General features: G+C 38.9%; 1 protein-coding gene across 1 annotated transcript in view; it reads left to right on the plus strand.

Moving 5' to 3' along the window:
- Positions 1-17,967, plus strand: part of LOC119386272 (zinc finger protein 595) — a 74,586-nt gene that overhangs the window by 36,965 nt on the left and 19,654 nt on the right. Inside the window, exon 3 of the mRNA XM_037653600.2 lies at positions 11,739-11,933. Within this exon, the coding sequence (XP_037509528.2) occupies positions 11,739-11,933 (195 nt within the window). The remainder of the gene's footprint in view (positions 1-11,738; positions 11,934-17,967) is intronic.

Here is a 17,967-nt window from a genome sequence, read left to right on the forward strand (position 1 = left end):
TCAGCACATAATTTCAGCCACTGTTACAGTCAAAACAACTAGGCGTCACATTTTTCTCATGCTATGAGCGCCTTTTTCATAGTGTTGCAGGGCTTGGCACTTGTTTCAGTGTTGACATCATGAAACTTAAATGGACCAGTCACTGACTTCTAGTGTAGCCGCATTTTTTTAATGCAGTGGGAAGCTTCCTTTCCACATTGCCCACTCCGACAGCAGTTGCACGGGAAATGCTGTGAAATATTTTATAAGAACTTTCAATTTGAGGTTATGCTCACGGTAGAGCAGTGTTATATCAAAGGCACGTTTAAGTGAGCATGATTGTGATAATATGCAAGCATGAGAGAGAAGCCAATAACAAGTACAAGTAAAGCTGTAGGAAACATTGACTGTTTATCAAGGCAACCATACCGCAGCTCATGCCGTCGTAACTTTGTAAAGAAGGCATAGGCAGCACTATGGCTCTCGTAAGCCAAAGCTCAAGCCAAGAAATCATCTTAGTAGCACACTGGTTGCCCAAATTGTCTAGTAAAATGTAGTTTCATGCAGTTTTGAACAAACTGGTATCAAATTATCGAGGTTTTGCTGTGTGATGGTGCAACTTTGCAAGTGCCATCCTGTTATTTGCTGGTATGTTACTAGTGCACTTTTTTCCTTGATTAACTATATGCTGCCTGTTATTTAAGTCTGTGCTGGCAGGTTTTCCTCATTAAGTGGAGTACCACAACTACTCTAGTACTGGTCTCTCATTTTTTTGAAGTTGCTGAGAATCCTTAAGGCTTGTGCCAAATAGTGCTGTGATTTTTGTGGTGAATTTGAGATGTTCTAAAGCTCTGCTGGTTTTTGTGTGTGAATTAGCTATAGTGGCCTGTTGTATTTGGCTTATGAATGTTGTTTTGATGGAACTTGATTGATGTTGATTGCTTTCTTGCTTTTTACATTTAATGCAATGAAGTCCAGCTTGTGTGTAGGACACACTGGTAAGAGTGCCACAAGTTTTTTTTTTATGCATGTGCGTGCTCTGATTCTTTTATGATGTCTAACTTCCCAGTTTTGCACATTGTAAAGCTCCATGCAGTGCCAACTTTGATAAATTTTTACATTTAAATATGACAACTGTTGTACTTCAAAGAAAGTCTAATAAAAATTCTTTCACAAAAAGATTTTCATGTGATGCAAGATAGCAGGAATGGCAGTGTACTTGTCATCCTATTTGCTGATGGAAATTATTGTGAAAGAATTCGCTCAAAGTACGTTTCAAGTTCAATGACCTAAAATATGTTGAATGTATCTTTGCTGGAAAACCAAATGGCAAGATTGTTGCATGGTGCTTTGGTCCATGGTGCAATTCCTTCTTTTTTTCTTTATCTACCAAATCAGTGCCTTTATAGTGTGTGCAATGTTCAGTGTAGCAGTAACTTATTTTAAAGAACTCTTTGTATTTTTGCTGGTGTAATTATTGTTGCATAAACTTTAAAAATTGATTATGAAGTGCATTTTACCATTATTTTGTATTCAGATATCATCTTCCATGTCTGAAACTATGAACTAAAAATTTTTTTTGCATGCTTTTACAGTTACATTTTATAGCATCAGCTGACAATATTGTGTCACTTGTACACTTTCAACTAACCTGCGTGATTTACAGCAACTCGAATATTGATAAGCATCAAGTTTTGTGTCTTTGGTTTTTGAAGTGTTTAGAGATCTTCATATTACAGTATAATAAATTTTGAGCATAGAAGTTTTCTAGCTTCAACTTTGCTATGCAGCTGATTGTTACATTGTTTGTTGCTTTTGTTAGTCAAGGTTTGCACTTATCCAAAGCCCAAGGGGTAGTGACAGAAAAATATTTTATGTTGAGATGTAAATGAAATGGAGATCAGTGCTATTGTCGAAGTTTAAGTAACTTTTCCTTGATGTGTTGATTATTTTTGATAACAGCTCTCTCTGTACTTTAGGAAAAAAGTTGATTATGCTTGTTATTGCTTATTGATGACCCATAAGTGAATCTCTTAATGTATTATACCGATAAGATGTATAGATGAAAGGAAAATCAGTTTCAAATGAAGGGAACTGATTATTAAGCAAGTAAAGACAATGAACAGTGTTCTACTGTGTGATTTCCAGTAAATATGCGAAGCTTCCCAGGTGATATTTTGTTCTATATTTGATGATTGGAGAATTTGAGTAATGAGCACCCAAACACACACTTTTCATTGTGAATACTGCATGCAATGTAAACAGTGCATTTATAAATGAATTCATAGATACATTTAAGATGACTGGTTGTTTACATGTTCTAGTTACAGTTGTAAATCCACACTTGATGAAAATAACTGAGATGCCCTCCTCGTTTTTTTGCCTCATTGTAACAATGGCACTTTTGTATACTTATTTTTTTCTTTTTATTCTTGCAACCACTGCATTGTCGGGACTAACTGGCAGTGAATTACAATGAGTAAGCAGCGTGGAGTGTTGGGCGAGTTGGTACGAGTTCATTCTGGTCGAACTGCGCAATGGGACGAGACAAGAAGAGAAAGGCAAGACAAACGAGCGCTCGTTTGTCTTGCCTTTCTCTTCGTGTCTCGTCCCACTGCACAGTTCGACCAGAAAGATTTACATATATGTGGCTAATTATATATGGGTTGTGGCTGAGCACTTGATGTACTGGATGCATTTTGTCTGAATACACAGATGAGCCTCAAGCATTGCTGCAATTGTTTCCACCAAATGGGTAATGAACTTGTGAGAGGAAGACACTACTGTAAATGCCAAATTTCTCCTAGGCTTTTGTGTTCTTCATTTGTACTCATTATCTATCCTGTGACATTAGTTGTTACATTAGCTTATTACCAGTCAGGCCAAAGTGTGCATGTTGGTCAGTGTGAAACTAAGCCTCACACTACTCTTCTTTCAGTTCCACTCATCACTGCCCGTCCAGTACTCCGCAACGCCTCCCGTGCACGAGGTGTCGTCAAGGGCCTCTTTAAGTGCAACCAGTGTCGAGCAGAGTTCACAGAAAACGCCAACCTGTCCCGTCATCGCCGCACAATGCATGCAGCGGTACCAAGTGTGTTTGTCTGCCACATCTGCACGAGGACATTTAATCGCAGCGACAACATGCACATGCACATAAAAAATGTTCATGGTGGAGGCAGTGCAGTGGCATCAAAGTGAAGCACACTTCAGCTGCAGACCTGTCAACATGGGAGCCTGCTGCTTTTGGTGCTCTTCATCGTGTGGACTAGCACATGTGACTGATTAGGCAGATATACGAAGTTGTTAAGAAGTGTTATGTTCATGCTTCTGATAAAAATAAGCACTAATGTAAGTAGCACTTTGCTCAGGGCATTTTATTGATGATAAGTTGCGTTTGACTGAGAATGGACGAGTTTGCATTCCCTGGATCTCTGCTAGAAGTTTGATTCGAATTGAATTTATTGCAGGCAGTTGCTGGTAAAATATATGTGAAGTGGGCACGCTTCTTTTCTGTGCATGTCAGCTTCTTGAGCGGACCAAAACTGTCATGGTGCCTGCTTTGCTCGACAATGTTTGCCTGAGGCAAAGATAAGATTTGTTAACATCTGCCATGATCTTTTTTTCTAATTCACTTGCACAATGAAGATTTGTTTTTTTTTTGCAAATGCTGCAAATTAGCATCATATTTCAGACATTTGGGAGCAGGGCAATAATATGCTAATCATACTACAAAAAAATATGTAGATGCATGACCTTAGGGAAGGAGTGCAGTTGAAAGTGAATATTTAATTTTTGATTGTGCAGGAAGACAATGTTATGTGCATTTGTACCATAAAGTTTCCTGACATGCAGGAAGCATTCCATTATACGCTGAGCTTCAGCAATCGAGCATTGTGGGTGTATTGTAAGGCAAACCTCTGATTGGAGCTGTTCTGTGGCATCTGAGCTTAAAAAATTCGTTCGGTAGTATTCTGCTGTGTCAGGGAACACCATAGCAACAACAGCAGTTTGTTCTGCTTAGTCTTATGACATCAGCAGAAGAGGGTGGTCAGCTGGGTAAGTTGCTAAGATGTCATAGCAAAAAGAACATGTACTAAACAGGGACATAAAGTATGATGAGATGAGTATTTAATTTAAGGCCCGTGTCACTCGTGTTTCCTTTATATCTCTTTCCTGCTCAGGCTCTTTTTCACAGTGACATCAGCACTTCTAAAAATATAAGCACCTTGTATTCAGGCTATGAAAACCTTGGACACCCTTAGAAGTTTTTAGAAATAAAACTTCTCTGGCTTCCCTGAAGAACATAAAATAAAAATTTTCATAAATTTATTGAAAACTGGGATGCAGCCAGTTCATATTATAAAAACCAACATGCATAAGATGTGGGTGCATATGGCAGAAGCACTGCTTTGAGTACTCTTGGAAAATCTAGATTGACGTTTCATGGAGGGATGACCATGTTCATAAGTTTGATTTCCTCAAAATGGTCGCATAATAAAGAAAGTAGCATAGTGTATGGTAACCTGTGTTCATGCTACAAAAAACTATTATGTAGCACACTGTTGAGTACCCATTCAAAAGGAAAGCTATACCATCACTATAAGCACCATAAAAGATCTGCTAAAGAGTCTATAAAATAGAAGTGTAGTCTGTGAAGAGGAATTTACAACTGAAATGAATTATGTTGATCTTTCACATACAGGTAATGCTTGCCTAACTCCTTTTGAATATTGCCTTCAGTATTCCTAAAATTCTTTGTTTTGGAATCTTGAGTCTGGTATACATCATGAACCAAGTAAGTTGTAAAATCAAGATTTTCAAGAAACTACAAATGATAACTTAGAAATCAGTGGAAACTGGAAGCTGGGTGGTACAGTTACATTTTGTTCAATCGCTTGCTGTGGTGCATTCATTGTATGCACAATTGTCCCGCCTTCTCCAAACATGACATTGAAAATGTTATCTTTGCTTATTTTAGTCAGCTACTGTTTGAGTTTTTGACTGATTGTTACCTGTAACTGGTTTTCTATATGCTGTACTTGTTACAGGTTGCCGGGACTAGCCATAAATATTTGTCAAGGCTAGGACAATACTGCTTCATAATTATTGAATACAGAATAATACCTCATTACTGGAAGCCTTGAATGAACTTTTCAAAATGCTGCATCTTGCCTGTGAGCCACTTGCTCTATTATGCCAAATGCCAGGCTAAATTCAAAGGCTGGCTGTCAGTTTGTCACGCACCACAGCACAATCATAGATAGGTGACATAAATTTGCATTTTTCAGTTTGTGGAAATTTATGTGGTCTTTTCTGGTAACCTGCCCTTATTCAGCTTATTTTGCACAGTAAATGCTTATAGGACCAATTTCTGGCAGTTCTTGCAGAACATATCCTGTAAGAGTCAATTACACCGCATAATTCTGTGCTGCCCTAAGCTGTGTTCTTTCTTCCCTTTGCATCTATTGTGCTTCTCTGATAGACCACCAGATAATGGCTGTATGCATTAAATAACTTACCAAATTCTACCTCTTCCTTCCTAATCAACTAGAATATCAGCTATACTTGTCCAATGTCTATGTCATATTGCTGTCTTCTGTATCATAACATTGCACCTACAATTTCCTGTACCATTGCTTATATTGTACCTAGTGGTGTGCGAATATTCGAAATTTCGAATATTTTTCGAATAATGCTTACTATTCGATTCGATTCGCACTGAAATTTTACTATTCGAACAATTCGAACTTCCCATAGACAAATACAGTCAACGTCAGATTGAAAGTGACCCCTTCAGATTTTTAATATGCTTCACCTCATCCCACTGCAGTATTGTGGCAAAGCTGCCTTTCAAGCTCCATTACGGTCGAACTTTGCCAGGACACAGTCAACGTCCGATTAGTAGTGGTCCCTAGATTTTGAATATGCTTCACCTCATCACACCCCGGTATTGCGGCAAAGCTGCCTTTCAAGCTCCGCTATGGTACCAAATGTACTAACTCAAGAAAACACTGGTTCCAACATGGAGATGAAAGATGTGGCAGAGTTGGGGGCTCAATTAATGCTGTTTTTGGCCTGGAATTCGGGCAGGAAGTCCGAAAGATCGGACGCCGAAGCTTTTTAGCATCCAAAATTTCAGATGTTCTTATATATCGACGTCTGGGAGGCAGATTCAGAACTCCGGACTTGAAGGGAGCACACCCTTGTCCGCCACATCAGTTTGGCTTCCACAGACATAGAAAGAGGAGGAGAGGCTGAGGAAATGGCACCTTTGCCTATCACGTGTAAAGTGTTGTCGGCAACAATTTGGTTGCACCAAATCATGTACATAAATAGAATTCGGCCTCTACATTGCCTCATTCTTGATAAAACAACTATGAAACACCACCCCGCCAGGTTTTCATCAACCTAGCAAAAAGAAACACTTTCATGTTGCTATCTCATAATAATATGCTTAGGAATCCTCTCTAACTTTTTTTTCTGCAATTTCGCTTCGAAGTGTCCGAAAAATATTCTAGAAATATTCTAGAAATACTAGAAAAATATTCGATTCGATTCGCACTCACACTTCAATATTCGAATCGCATCGCACCCAAAATTTTGCTATTCGCACAGCTCTAATTGTGACTCTTAGCATCTTCTCAAGTTTCCTTGTTATCCCCCAAGTTTCGTCTCCTCCGTAAGATATTATTGGCAGAACATATGTTAATTACATACTTTTTCATTGAACAATATTGGCAGACTATAATAACATGCAAGTGCCTCACATAAACATCTCAATCTTTCTTTATTCATCTAAGTAATTCATCTAAGTATTAATCTAAGTAATTGCCTGTAGGTAAAATGCTTTTTTACTGTTTTAAGGAGGCAACAGTCGATGATAAATTTTTGCATGCCCTTGTCAGGCTGTCAAACAGTATTAGTTTCCTGCATATGGATTTCAAACGTTCCCTGAAATTTAGGAAGCAGGCTCTCAATCATTTGTTGCAGATCATCTGCTCCTTTGAAATTGACAGGGTAATCTGTAAACTTCCAATTTCAGAGATATTTACGGTTAATTTTTCTATGCCTCTAAGCTAGCATGCAAAGTACCCCCTGCAAGTAAGCAGTGAATAAGAATGTATACTACTGTGTCTCCTTGCCTATCACCATCTTTTACCGGTATATTGGAAGCAAAGGGGAGCGGTGAGGTGATATGGAAAGCAAGCTATAGAAGTAAAGCTTAGTTGGTATGAATCTGTAGAAGTTGACAGAAAAGACACTCACTTGTTACTGAAGCTTAATACAAAAGAATTTCATCCTGAGCATTGTTGCACGCACACCCTGACCATGAGAGACAAAATGAGAATCATGGATTTTTCAAACAAACTGGGTAAGAAGGGTGACATGGTAAATACTAAAGCATTGGTCGATTTTTTCTGGTTTTCCACCACAAGTGGCAACATTACTGGCACTTGCAAGAACAGTAGGGGTGATCACATTATATCTTCAGCCACCGTTCAGAGACAATTTGTTGTCCATCAGATACACTGGTGACGTACTTGTGCACACGTCTCCATGTGTGCTGATCAGGCCAGTCTCCAAGATTGCATATTCTAGTTTGTCTATTGCTCTTCTTGGCAACATGGCTTCTTCAAAAATGCTGGGCCAGCTGCATTTTTTTTATGGTTTGCCAGTATAGTCCTTTATCAGCCTGTCTTCGTGTTCAGCTTGGCTACCAGTGCATTTTGTTGAAAGTTTCATGAAAAGTCAGGTGGAAAGTAAGGAATGGTGGCAGAAATCACATGGCACAAAATATAGATGCACTGTGTACCTTCCCGCCACTGTATCACAGATATTATTTGCATATCACTATAGGATAGCTCGCGATGCCTGAAAAAAAGTAAAGAATAATGCAAATGCCACAGCTTCATAGCATCTTTAATAAGAGTTATGGAGTCCTGGTGGTGTCCAAAAATGACCCACATACATTTGCATATGGTTCCAGGCAGTGTTATGCTCGCAGGCACAATGCTGACCTGCTTCAAGGTGTTAATGAGAACTGGCTTTTGGTGCATAGATGCCTCTAAGATAGCAAATGCCATGAGTAAAGCTTGGTACATGGTTATCGTGGTGCTGCTTTGTGCAGTCATCTGTCCTCAACACTAAAGACTGAAAGATCTGTCCTAGGGATTGTGTGCTCAAACCTTGTGTTGTGGGCTTACTTAATGAAAGTTGTGCACTGCATCATCAAAGAGAGGTGCGAGAGGAATTGATATTGCAACTGAACTGGTAATTTGCCATTGTCATTTTTTTCTTATCAATCATTTATGCTCCTACATGTTTGTATAAGAAACACTTCTGTGGCACATCTGAGAAGCAGGCGAAAGAATGCTAAAGCAGCATAATGTGTGCACATGGTTGAAGAAAGAAAAAAAGCTGTTTTGTTGGTTCATTGGGTATATTGAGAGAATCGCTATATGCATTCCTTATTGGGCTATTGGACGACAATTTTATTGAACAGCTTTTTTGGTGTAGTATGCACGACATTTTAGTCTGGGTGACTGCTACTGATGAGCCATCAGTTCTACTAGTATGGGAAGCATTGCTTTCTTTTAGCACAACATTTAAATCTTTCAACAAACTTCCACTTGTTCTGGTGCTAGTCACTATTCTATTGCTTCTGCTGCTATCAGACACTGTCATGAGTTTGTTTTGACCTGTCTCTGAGATTTGTCTGGTAGATTGAGCATAAATGCCTGTTGTTTGAGAAGTAATGGCATTATTTAACAGGCTTGTGGAGGTAAAACGCACACTTTATTTAAGCTCTGAATGTGATGGTAAAAACAAAAAACCAAGATGAGTTGCATGGCCCAGCTTGTCTCATAGTGAATTTTTTCGTTGTTTTTTGCCTTTGTAAGCACTACTTTTCAGGCCCCCCACACTCCTGTGCTTTTTACTTCTTTCTGAGGATTGTTGGTGCGGCCTTTACTGTTGTGATGTTTGTGAACAGTGCCTTGATACTGACTCACTGCTGCAGTTCTCTCGCATGCCTATCTTTATTCACATTTTTGGTTCTTACATGAATGCATAGCTGAAGGAATACTTGAAATCTATGGTAGGTAGCATTCTTTTTTTTTTTGTTACGCATTTCTCATCTTACATCTTACAAATAAAGTTTCTTTTCCCCTAATGTCTCGAGATGGCCTTATTAATTTTTTAATCTTGTAATTTCGTTTACGCTTGTATGCTGTGCACAAGCACCACTTACGATTTTCACAAGATTATGATCAGCGGCTCGATTCCGCAGGTTTCATTTCTCATTAACTAGAGAGCTAAATGCTGTTTTTATTTGTGCAGATTACTGCTGTTTTTTGCAGCAGCTGCTGCGACTTCTCTATAGGAGAAAGAAAAAAGCAAGCTGACTTGCATGTTAGTAGTAAGCTGAAGCAAAATAGGTCAGTCTACTTGCTTGATGTTTAACATTTATTTTTGTATCCTTGTACATATCAATACATGGTTTGGTTGCCATGAAGCATAATTGTATTAACACTTTTAATAAATGCCAGGTTTTTTTTTTATTTTATAGGAGGACTGTCGCAGGCGCACATCAGTGTCGCTACATATCACAAATACTTATGTGTGTTTATGTGTGTATAAAATGTAAACATGGTAAACAAAGAGGGCTGCCATCTCATTTCTAACACTTACAGATACCATAGGCATATCTGCGAGCTTGTGGGTTTTATGTTTTGTTTTTAGGTGACAAACTTGTTTGGCTATTGCACGCAGCTGTTGAGCAGTCAGATATTGCTACACCATTTTAGCTTCATTTGGTATCTGCTGTGACCAGAGAACACTGTTATTGTCAGTGTACTGCTATAGGTGTCTGATGGCAGTTGCTTAATTTAAGTTGTAAAGGAGAAGCAATTCTAACTGGTACAAGATATTTGCCTATATCCCTAGTTGTTGCAGAGCCCATGGTGGCACTTGAACGCCATAGCATGTTTATACGTCCAAGCATATCAGTGGCTACTTTTACAGTTTGTGTGTGTCTACCTTTCGAAGAAAGTGTTCACTTATGCCCAAGTACAAACCAATGACAAGAAATATGTTAACTGCACCAGGCTCCATGGTAGTGGCTTCTTCAATATTTGTGGCTGTGTGGTGTGGAGTTAGTGTCAATATGTAGTTTTGATGTGGGTTCCCTTTTGGGAGTCCATCAAATTTACTTGAATGAAAATTTTCAGTGTTATAAATTGTCCCTAAAAAGCTGCTGTTTATTCTGAATGTTTTGAAAGCAGTGTTTGCAAACACAGATCATGAAGTTTTATTTTTACATTTAGCATGTACAGCACTCGGCAATCGAAATGTGGTACTACGAGTGCGTGGCTGCTGGTCGTCAGGGTAACGGTGAGGGCAAGAGTATTCGTGATGGATGGTGACTGCATCTGGTGAACAGTCGTTCAGTCTGGGGTTCTTGGTGGTGCCGACGGAGTGCTGCAACGCTTTGTAATGCACCTCCACCAGCTCCGGCCACTTTGCGCCATGTGGCATGTGAGCGCAGTGTTTTGAAGACATGGCAAGCAGCGCTCCACTGGCGTCACTAAGAATTACAGACTGAGCAGCTGTCTACCGGATGCGGTCACCATGTGTTGGGAACGCTGTCGCTCTTACTGTCATCCTTATCACCAGCAACCATGTGCTTCAAGTATCGCATTTCAATCACTAAGCACTGAACTACTAGTATACATGTAATCCTTGATAACATTTGGTAGTGTAGGTAGGCATAATGTGTCATTATAAAGCTTTTACATTTAGTGCCTATTTAAAATCAAGAATTTTGTGACATTGCCTTACAAAACTCTAAATAGCCATTGCATATTTATGTCAATTCTTTTAGCATAACCTAATAACTTTATAAACATGCGAAGAAGTAGCTACACATTTGCAGGCCTTCAGTTGCCATTTTATGGCTTATTAAAAAACAAATTGATGTGTACATGTTTTACCATTATTTTACTTTTAAGTAAGTACTGGTGCTTTTGAAAGTATGGAATGATCATATATGTGTGAATGTTGCATTAAAGTACTTGCCTTGATAGTTCATGTGATCATCACGTATGTTATAGGAAGTGAAAATGACTGTGTTAATTGCATCATAATAGGATTAACATAATTTGATTTTAATGTAATTTGCTGTTCAACTGATATTCTTCTAGCAAGTTAACTGAGAACACATAAAACTGTGAGGGTCATAGCTTATCCCATGCTTCGCAACTACTAACACGACATATTTTGACTTATAGACATCACTGCATCATTGACCCATAATCGCATGGAAGCTACTACTTACTAACATGAACAAAACTGGTAATCCATGGTGTATATAGCTTGATTTAATGTGAATGCACTGGGTTATGCCCCTCTGTATGAATGCAGATTCCAAATTCATCTGATCTTTGGAGCAACACTTTTGAGTGAAAATTGCAGAATACAAGAATAATGTACAGTAATTGACATGCTCTTGTTTCTGTGGTGCCACATGACAAAACCCATCTCTTACTAATGCTCATTCAGCACATGAAATGGTTAAATGTCTACTGTAATACAGCATGTACTTATTGCATTGTTCTCTTCTTGAAACTTGGCTGGTACAGTTGTTAAGTGCTCTTGCAGCCTTTTGCTCGGTAAATGAATTCATGAGGAAGGAGCACAACTGTGCCATTGTATGAATGAAGCTTGTGGCCCAGCTCAGCATTGTTTCTCATTTCTTGCAGATTGGGACATGTTCACATCCTCACTGGCATCGCTCGTTGCTGGTGACTCGTCAAATGATGGAACTGTAGAAATGGTGCAAACAGAAGAGAAGCTTGGTCCTGCCGAATGCCCCATCTGCCACAAAGTTCTTTGCAATTATTTCATCATGAAACGGCACATGGTGTTACATGACCAGAACAGGCTGGCCTATGAGTGTGCTTTGTGCAATAAGGCTTTCAAATGGAAGCATGGGCTTATTCGACACTGCCGGACTGCGCACGCGGCAGATGTTGATTTGTGCTGACTCTCTGTGCTAGACTTCTAATCAGTGCCAACATTTTGATAATCAGGCTTTGCACTGCATTATTTGACTTTGCCTCTCCTCTTCTCAGATTAGTGTCCTGGCAGCCCTGAAAGGATACAACACACAGTTTGCTCTACAGTTGTTGAAATAGTAGAATTGCTCTTCATAATGCAGTATATCTTGAATAATTTGAACCGAGCAGCAATTGCTTGCTAAGAATGATTTTGTTTCACACCATTTTTAAACACATGCTGCTTGCTTATAATGCACCAGTTACAGACATGATTCTCTGTGTTACATAATTAGCAAAATAACAAAAATGAATTAGGTGTATGGGAGCTCAAGATATGTGAGAATACTTAACTTAGAGCTAATGTGTGAATTCAGTTGCTTAGTAATGCAATATGCAAGAGAAGCCTGCAACTGTGGTATTTCATTCTGCACCCAGCAACGAATCTGTGAAATATCATTGAAGATCAAATCAATCTTGGATGGTTGTGTTAATGCTCATTATAGTGCTTCAGAAACTTGACATTGTGATGCTTAGAATGAGGTAACAGATTTGATTCCATTTGTAGCAGTCATACTTAAATGGGAGAGAAATGAACTAAAAAAAATATAACACTTGTTTATAATGCTTTGTGGGTGATGAAAGTTAACCACGAGCCTTCCCACCACAGCATCCCTTATAGCCCACTGTACAGCTTCAGGACAGTACACCCCACAATTTTAAGTTTGTTTAAGCTAGGGCTGGCTGCATACCCTTCACATAATGCGCAGCTTGCCATTACTATACATTTGTTAAGTGCACCTTAAACTGTCTGACAAAGGGCCAACAAAGTCAAATTGAAAAGGAAGTGCCAGCTGAGAACAGCTGAGTGAAATGTTGCTTGTAATAACTGTTGGGGTTTAATGTCGCAAGACCACGACATGATTATGAGGGACGTTGTAGCAGAGGGCTCCAGAAATTTAGACCATCTAGGGTTCTTTAACGTGCACCTAAATTTAAGTACACGGGCCTCAAGCATTTTCGCCTCCATTGAAAATGCAGCCGCAGTGGCCGGGATTCGATCCCGCGACCTTCGGAGTAAAGTGTTACTTAAGGACATTTATATTTTTAATGTTCAAAACAAACCCAAAGCATTGCAACTGAGCTTGAAGTATAGAAAAGATTGCATTAGAACTAGGCTATTGAGCCATTTTTGTTTTCTTGCTTTAGTCCTAGCACTCATTATTTTGTCTTTATTACAAATCTCTCAAAATGTCTTGTTTTTTTTCCATCTTTTGTTCACTGCTTGGTTTTAAACTTTAAGGTGCAAATATCTCAAACTGATCATGTCAATTTAATCACCTGCATTTTAAGAGTATGAGCATGTGAATTTTCTACTTGAAAAATTTTAGCTTTCTGTAATGTGAAGAGTTCACGTGCCAGCACATTTGCATTTTAGTAATAATTTGGCAGTGGCAGAAAATATTAACGTGTGCTTCGGTTTATATGAAACAGTGTTTTGGCTTTTTACGGTGTGAAAAAAAGAAAAGAGTAGCGGCATCTATCGGATTGAGACATTCCAAAAGCCCTATTTCAAAGAGTTGGCAGCTGGTCAGATATCAGCTATAAACTTGTGATCTTTGTGTGCAAGTTTTCTTAACATAAGTGCTGAGGGGTATATACATGTATGATCTATCTGGGAACACCTTCTTCAGAGTGTTTCTATGCACCGGTGATGCTTGTGCAAACCTTTATGTTTGCTGTTAAAGAAAAAGTGCAATAAGTAAACAGGGGGAAGCTTTAATCGCAGGCTTTACTGTAAACTGGAAAGAATACGCTAGTTTGTTCTGTGACACATTCCATTGTGTTCTGCTTGCTCTGTACATTAAGCATTGGTGTTGAAAAGTGAAAGTTTTTAGATATAAGCAGTGACATTACATCATTTCCATGTGTTGTGAAAAGTGTTGAATGTGATAAAGGTGGTAATGGCGATGTTCTGATCTCAGAAGGCCAAAATGTAAATGTTGTACTGTGTTGTCTGGGCTGTCCACTTGTCTGTACTGTGTCATATGCAAGCTGCTTGTTCTTTTTTTCTTTTGTTACACTTATGTGTTAGCTTGATCAAATGTCACTTGTTTGTTTTCTTCACCATGAGCCCCTTTATTTTGTATTAAATCATTATTCCAGACACTTCACATCTGTACAATGCACAGGAAATCACTGTAGACAAATATAACTAAAGTAGATCCTGGCAGTTTTCACCCTCTTGCTACATTATTGTATTTTCTCAGCTGTGCTGCTGTGTTCGCTGATGTGCTAGCATGTTTACATGTAACAGGGCAAGGGGTTGCTCTGGTTGAAATGTGAAAATTAAAGAAAACGGTGTTATGAACAATCACTTAAGAGTTTTCAGAACTTTGGCCAGGGAGGTGCGTCAAAAATGTAAAACAAGATCTGTTGGACTGTTCTCTAGAAACTTGCTTCGCAGCATGCTACAAGCTAATTCAGTAATGAAGATTGCAGTGCCAAAAAAGGTGATGACAAGATACCTTAACATTTATCTCATTGAGCCATAGATTTAAACAAAGTACTTGCTGCAGTGGCATAGGTACTGCTTCTGAGAACCAGGTAGTGATTTGATTCCCACTCACAGACAGATTATAATGAGGGCTACCTAAATACAGTAAACTAGTGCAACCTTGTAGAATCACAGATGTTTTCAACATCAGTTATTTCCTTTGCTGAGCTTTATTAAGAATTTCAATTTTCTGCAATTAAACCATACCCTTTAAATTTTTACCGCACATGACTCGTGGCATGGACTCCGTTTTGTGCAAATTTAGACATGATGTCACATTTTGTTAAATCATGACTCTTAGAAAACATGCACATAGTGCTTGTGTATAAAAATGTTGTAATTCATTTGTACAGGTGATGATTGCATGACCTTTGCGAAGCCATTGTAGTGTGATATAAAAACAAATACACATTAGGAACACAGAACCAACATCATGGGCACTGCACTCTCAACTGCTTCAGTTTGACCCAGCGGACAATCCAGAAGAAGCATTTACTAAAATATGCGCATGCACTGAAGTTGAGCTGGCAAGGAAAAAGGTTCAGAAAATCGCGTCTCCCTTATAAAAGGACAATCAGATGTATCACTGACCTAATCTGTGCCTCTTTCCTTAACTGATAGCTGATCAAGCACACATCTAAGTCAGCCAGAATGGCTATGTTTTGGACGGGACTTCTCTTCAGTTTTTGGAGTACAGCAATTATAGCAGCGCCGTCTGCTATACTCAGTGAAGTGAAGCTGTCTAGTCATCCAGCCCAGTTCAGAATGCAGGAGTACAGGAATGTTGTGGAATTATGCCCCATTTGCCGTACGGCAAGCACGTCAACCAATGATAGCAAGAAAGACAATGGTAAATCAGGTCTGCAGAGCTTGCAAGATGCTTCCAAGGAACTGATGGGATTTGTGCTACAAACAGGTGGACGGCAGTGTTTCCCTTTTAAAAAATGCAGTAAAGTTTTCCAATGCTACCAGAATGAATTAACTGCTACTGTTTAGTTGAAAAGAATGCAGGTATTATGGCTATGAAATATTTTACAACACATATATGCTCTTCGAACAAACAGGTGTAACCAATATCTTAGTTGATAAGAAGAAAAAAAAACTGGACCTGGGCAGGTCAAGCCATGAGAAGGACAGATAGCGGACGATCAGTTAAAGCATCGGAATGGACACCAAGAGATTGGAAGTGTGGCCAAGGACAGCAAAGGGTTAGGTGAAGTGAAGAAATTAAGAACATTGTAGGCATAAAATGGAACCAGCTCATGCAGGACAGGATGGGTTAGAAATCATTAGGAGAGGCCTTTGTCTTACAGTGGGCATAAGAGAGGATTATGATGATGATGATGACAGCACATTTACATTCTTTCTATTCAAAATGTTCCTGAATTTGCTCAGAGGAATCAGCTGGGACTAAGACAATAGGTAGTTCGTGCTTAACAGTGCTTATCTCGGCTTTAAATTATCTGTGGTAGTTGTCAGTTATGTTTGTGCAGTAAAGGGACCAGCATACTGTGATGTTGCACCGTTGGCGACGATATAGCACTTGTCCATGAAACAGGCATGCTGTTACTCTAAGTGATAAATCATACTTCATTTGTTTTGATAGCAGGCAAGTTCTTGAGTCAGTGTACAAATTCCTCATCAACTTTGTGCATTTATCACGCAGCACTAGAATGATGTCTAGCTGCAAATATTGAAGGCCAGTCAGCCGTTGTCTGCAGTGGGTCGTGTGGCTAGCCATTACTTACTTATGATGGAACGTACAGCCGCCCTGGTTTCGTTCCTTCCCCTAACTGTAATTATTGTAATCAAGCAGTAACAATAGAGCACTACTTCACAGAATGTCGCAGACACCAAAACATAAGGCATAGATTTCTTAAACCACCTTTTCAAAAACTTGGCCTTGAGCTTTTGGCACTGGGGCAATGCAGCAGGGGCATACATGATGCCATATTCATTTATATAAAAGAAACAAAGAGACTGCCATGTTAATATTATAAGTAGAAACAGTACCATTTAAGTATCATTCCCTTACTTAAATTTCTGTATTTGCTTATTTATTTAATTCTATTATTTAACACTCGTTTAATTACCATTTCATTAAAAAAGAAAAAAAAAAATCAAAATTACCCCTAACATCTTTCCTTTACTATAAATTATCTTTTTTGCATATTCCATTTATTTTATTTTTTCACAAATTCTACTGCCGCACGCTTCGTGGCCGATCCCCTGTAGTGGGTTGAGCTATTCCCCTAAGGAACCAACCAACCAACCAACCGATTTTTTAACCTGAACACGTGAGCGTCGACCACTGAGTTAACAGACTACAAATAATGTCCCCGATACTTTCCTTGGCTCCATTTTTTGTTGGTTTCAATTAAGGCTGTGTCTGACAAATAAAAACAACAAGCCCTTGATAAATTTCCCATTCTTTTGTTCATAAAATGGCATCAAGAAATATTTACCAATAGCAGTCTTGTGATGAGAGGTTCCTTTGAATACATGCCATCAGCTGTTGTTGCCATGGTGATGGTTGATACATGGTAATTTGTCGCTAACAATAAAAAAAGACTACTAAATTTTGAAGCTTCGGCAGGTTCCATAGTAATTGCGAAGTTGAAGTAAACTTCCTGTAAGAGCCATATATCAGCTTTCGGATCTGGGAAAATTCGAGTAATGTGGAACTGTGCCACGATGAATTCTGTTTCACCAATTGCTTCGTTAAACCGAAACTAAAAGGCTGCTGCAGCATGTGCATAGCCAAACTGCTTGAGGCACTGTTGTTTGCAACACCAAATGGCAGGAAATTGGCATGGGGTGGCCCCTCGAGTGTCTCCTAGCTCAGTTATTGATAATGTAGAGCTGCATGCTGTGACGTTCTTTGCATGACATATACCCTTGCGACTGTGGACAAACATTGGTGTAATGCAGGTTGTCTTGAGTTCCCATATACTAGTCATATGCAGCAGTTTCCAATTTATTCAGAAGCCTTATTTCTTAGAGGAAAGTGGTTCCTGAAGCACTTCACCAAATAATTTCTGTAGCATAATCACTCTAAATACGGCTTGATTTTGATGCTACTGCAAATGATGAAGTCACAGATGTCACTTCATACCATAATATACTAGAACTTTCACATTAAGAGTGGTGAGGGGGAAGCAGCTCATAAAATACAAAAAGAACTTTACTTCTATTGCTGTTTATTAATGCATTTCGCATTCGGTCCACATGTATGTATAAAGCTTTTTTTTTTTGGATGCGGTGACTAATAAGTCGTAATAAAGATAATGACCATTGCTGTTATGTTGTGCATGACTCCTTTTTGGCCATATCTCCCACATCTATCTGTAAATATGTGTGTGTGTAAATATCTATGCC

Source organism: Rhipicephalus sanguineus, chromosome 3, assembly GCF_013339695.2.
Source record: "Rhipicephalus sanguineus isolate Rsan-2018 chromosome 3, BIME_Rsan_1.4, whole genome shotgun sequence".
Classification (NCBI taxonomy): Eukaryota; Metazoa; Arthropoda; class Arachnida; order Ixodida; family Ixodidae; genus Rhipicephalus; species Rhipicephalus sanguineus.